This window comes from Manacus vitellinus, unplaced genomic scaffold (assembly GCF_001715985.3).
Source record: "Manacus vitellinus isolate BGI_N305 unplaced genomic scaffold, ASM171598v3 scaffold_47_pilon, whole genome shotgun sequence".
Lineage (NCBI taxonomy): Eukaryota > Metazoa > Chordata > Aves > Passeriformes > Pipridae > Manacus > Manacus vitellinus.
Window position 1 is genome coordinate 4,439,618 of NW_021940585.1, and position 1,869 is coordinate 4,441,486.

The 1,869-nt window shown below is 63.1% G+C and overlaps 1 protein-coding gene across 1 annotated transcript in view; it reads left to right on the plus strand.

The window, feature by feature from the left end:
• Nucleotides 1-458: 458 nt before the first annotated feature.
• The window catches only part of DSTYK (dual serine/threonine and tyrosine protein kinase), a 46,060-nt gene continuing 44,649 nt past the window's right edge, over nucleotides 459-1,869 (plus strand). The window contains exon 1 of the mRNA XM_029962494.1: nucleotides 459-708. Within this exon, the coding sequence (XP_029818354.1) occupies nucleotides 459-708 (250 nt within the window). The remainder of the gene's footprint in view (nucleotides 709-1,869) is intronic.

Sequence of the window (1,869 nt, forward strand, 5' to 3'; positions counted from 1 at the left end):
CCCAGCTGTTGAAAATAGAAGCAGGAGCCCTGACTCACACTTCCCACCCTGCCTTGGAGCCTGCAGCAGTGCCCGAGGTGGGCAGCCCGTGTCCCCCTCCGTGCCCTGCCCGCTCCCTGCTCCCGTGCCATCCCTGGATGGGCACAGCGGGCTGGCAGCAGCTGCCTCCGCTGATTTACCAGCCTGAGAACCATTTTCCTTACATAATGCAGGGAGGCACGTTCAGGGATTCAGCTCCCAGAGGAGTTTCCCACCCGGCACGGCCCCGGTGGGTTCCGTTCGTCGCGCGCCAGGAGCGGAGGTACCAACCCCCCCCCGCGGGTCTCTCTGCCCCTCACCATCCTCCCCATCGCCTCACTCGGACCCCAAACAGCTGCCAGGACCTACCTCCATGGCGGGCAGCGCTGGGGTGCCCCGGGGCTAGTTGGCGTGGGTGGCTCGGCCGTGTCCCCGCGGCGATGCCCGGGCAGTGCCGGCTGCCATGGCCCGCTGCCCGGCCGGGGAGAGAGCAGCAGCTGATGGCAGCGAAGTTTTGGGGGGAGCAGCAGGGAGGGAGGAGGAGGAGGAGAAGGCTGAGGATGACCCCCCCTTGCAGCCCCCGGGCGCTGGGGGAGCGCGGGGACGGAGGCGATGGCTCCGCCGGGATTGCCGACTCAGGAAATCTGCCGGAGCTGTTTACAGCTCCCAGCGACTGGAGCTTTCAGGGCTGTAACGCAAAACCCCCCTCTCGTCCCCGTGCCGGGATATTCACACGCCTCCAGCCCCATGCGCTGCCCGGGCCCTGACGCAGGGGGTCGGGACGGGCTCCTGGCATCTGCTGTGTCACAGAGCAGCACGTACAGCCTGGGAGAGGCAGGGGGAGGGCATCCATCGGGGAAAAACCCCGGCGGAACAGGCACACGGGGAAAACACAGGCATTCTGCACGGAGCTGGGCAGCCAGAGGCAGCTAAATGGGAACCAGCCGCTCCTGCCGGGACCAGGAGGTGTCTTCACCCTCGGTGGGCACTGGATGGACCTGGATCTGTCCTCTCCCATGGAGGGAAAGGCACTGACCCGATTCTGCCACGGGAGAAGGTGCAAGGCACAGAAAACACACCCAGCTGGCTGACCAGATATAGGTGTTGGAGATTCACGTGCGATTCAAAAAGATATTCAATGAGATGTCTGAAAAGCAAGCGGGGACAGGCTCGGGCACAGCTGAAGCCAGTGGCAGTCTGGAGTCACCCCCTGGGCACTGGGCATTTATTCCTGGGCCAGCAGAGCTGCTGAGGAGCCAAAGGGCGAGAAGGAGACCTGGAGCTTGAATGTTTGAGTCACCCCAGACCCGTGGGGCTGCACAGAGCAGGGTTGATGGATCAGGCCTGGATAAGAGCCACTGAAGGAAGCAGAACTGAAGCCCAGAGCTGTGCCAGACCAAAGCTCTGCTGATGCTGAAACCTCAAACCCACTGTGGCCACAGACACGGGGCTAACTGGGACAGGTTCCTTTGCAGCTCTCTGCTTTAGTTATTCCTCAAAAAAAAAAAAAAGCAACGAGGCAACAAGAGCTTAGGGAGTATTTGCAGCTGCCCGTGGAGCGGAGCAGGCCGGAGCGATGAGCTGACCGTGACCTAGATCCATGTGTAATGGGGAAGCCTGTGCTGCTCCCACAGCTGAGCCAGCCCAGCACTGCTCAGCCTCGTGCCCTGCATGGCCTCCTGGGCTGTCCCACAGCCATCTGTGCCCTGCAAGTGCAGCCTGCCACGCTGGAGAGCAGTGCTGCACCCCGAGCTGTGGTGCTTGAGACCCCGCAGCCTTTAGCCTGGCAACGCCGGGCACTCCTGGACCAGCACTGGTGCCTGTGCTCCAGCTCTCCGGGCACCACTGGGT